The sequence below is a fragment of the Diaphorina citri genome, unplaced genomic scaffold (genome assembly GCF_000475195.1).
Source record: "Diaphorina citri unplaced genomic scaffold, Diaci psyllid genome assembly version 1.1 scaffold18166, whole genome shotgun sequence".
Lineage (NCBI taxonomy): Eukaryota > Metazoa > Arthropoda > Insecta > Hemiptera > Psyllidae > Diaphorina > Diaphorina citri.
The window spans coordinates 9,713-10,809 of NW_007395520.1; the positions used below are offsets into that span (position 1 = coordinate 9,713).

At 42.1% G+C, this 1,097-nt stretch overlaps 1 protein-coding gene across 1 annotated transcript in view; it reads right to left on the reverse strand.

Moving 5' to 3' along the window:
- Window positions 1–1,091, reverse strand: part of LOC103523254 (probable cation-transporting ATPase 13A3) — a gene marked incomplete at its 3' end in the record, with an annotated part of 10,217 nt that extends 9,126 nt beyond the window's left edge. The window contains exons 1-2 of the mRNA XM_026832913.1: window positions 1,028–1,091; window positions 142–345 (exon numbers count right to left, since the gene is read on the reverse strand). Of these exons, the coding sequence (XP_026688714.1) occupies window positions 142–345; window positions 1,028–1,037 (214 nt within the window). The remainder of the gene's footprint in view (window positions 1–141; window positions 346–1,027) is intronic.
- Window positions 1,092–1,097: the final 6 nt, after the last annotated feature.

Sequence of the window (1,097 nt, forward strand, 5' to 3'; positions counted from 1 at the left end):
ATTCGAACCGCAGTCCCAGAGTTACGAGTCTAATGTCCTATGCAATTGGAATCAAATCTCTTTTGGCATCCAATAACACTATTATCCAATCCGCATCCAAAAAGGACTGGAAACTTGGACTGAATTCTACTAACAATAAACTTCTGATTTTAATGTTATAACTTCTGAGAGAGTCCAGGAACTGCTCACCTGTCCTGATAACAACTGCGTGAAGATATTCATCCCCATGGTATCGCGCCTGGAGTATAACGGTACCACAGTACAGTGTATGGTTCACATCTTCCTTCTCGTTGTAGAAGTCACTCTGAGACGGCAGGGCTGTTTTCATGACCGGGACACTTTCGCCTGAAAACAAAGATATTTTCCCGAAATGGAAGAGAGAAGTACAGGATGGAGGAATCTGCTCCGAAAACCTACTGAAGATCGCCAATCTTCGAGCTCTCTAACAGAGCTATGAGCTCACAAAGAGCCCACCTTGATGTTTAGGTGTAGGGGTAAAATTTGAGGTAAGCTTATACGAATCAAGCTGTTCCGAGAACCAACCTAATCTGTTGAGGATAAAGCCCGCCCAGACAACAGAGTAACGTAAGAGAAGAGACTATTCAACGGTGTCTCGGAAGTGAGAGGACCAGAGAAAGCGTGATTCCTGCCAAAGAAGAAAGCAAAGTTGACAACTAGAGCAATGTCGATGTAGAGAAATTCAAAGTCCGTCAAGTTGCTGTCAATAGTATAGAGGATCATGGTGGAAAAGAATTCACATAATGAATAGAGCACCATGAACTTGAAGACTAACAAGGCTGGGGAGTCAATGATTTAGTGCAGCTTGAGAGCATTTTTCTTCATAAATACGGCTCTTACACTCGTATTTATGAACAAGAATGATCGTTCTTAGATCAGTCTCAAGTCAAAATTGACCAATCAAATGCCTTGAGATTATGCTTAGCACGAACTTAAGAGCCAGCATTTTGTTCATAAATATGGGTGTTATTAGACTAGTTCCCAAGCCTTTGATTCACCAATAACTTACCAGTAAGCATGCTCTCATTGACAATACAGTTGCCTTGTAGCAGTGTAGCATCACAAGCCAGGGTACAGCC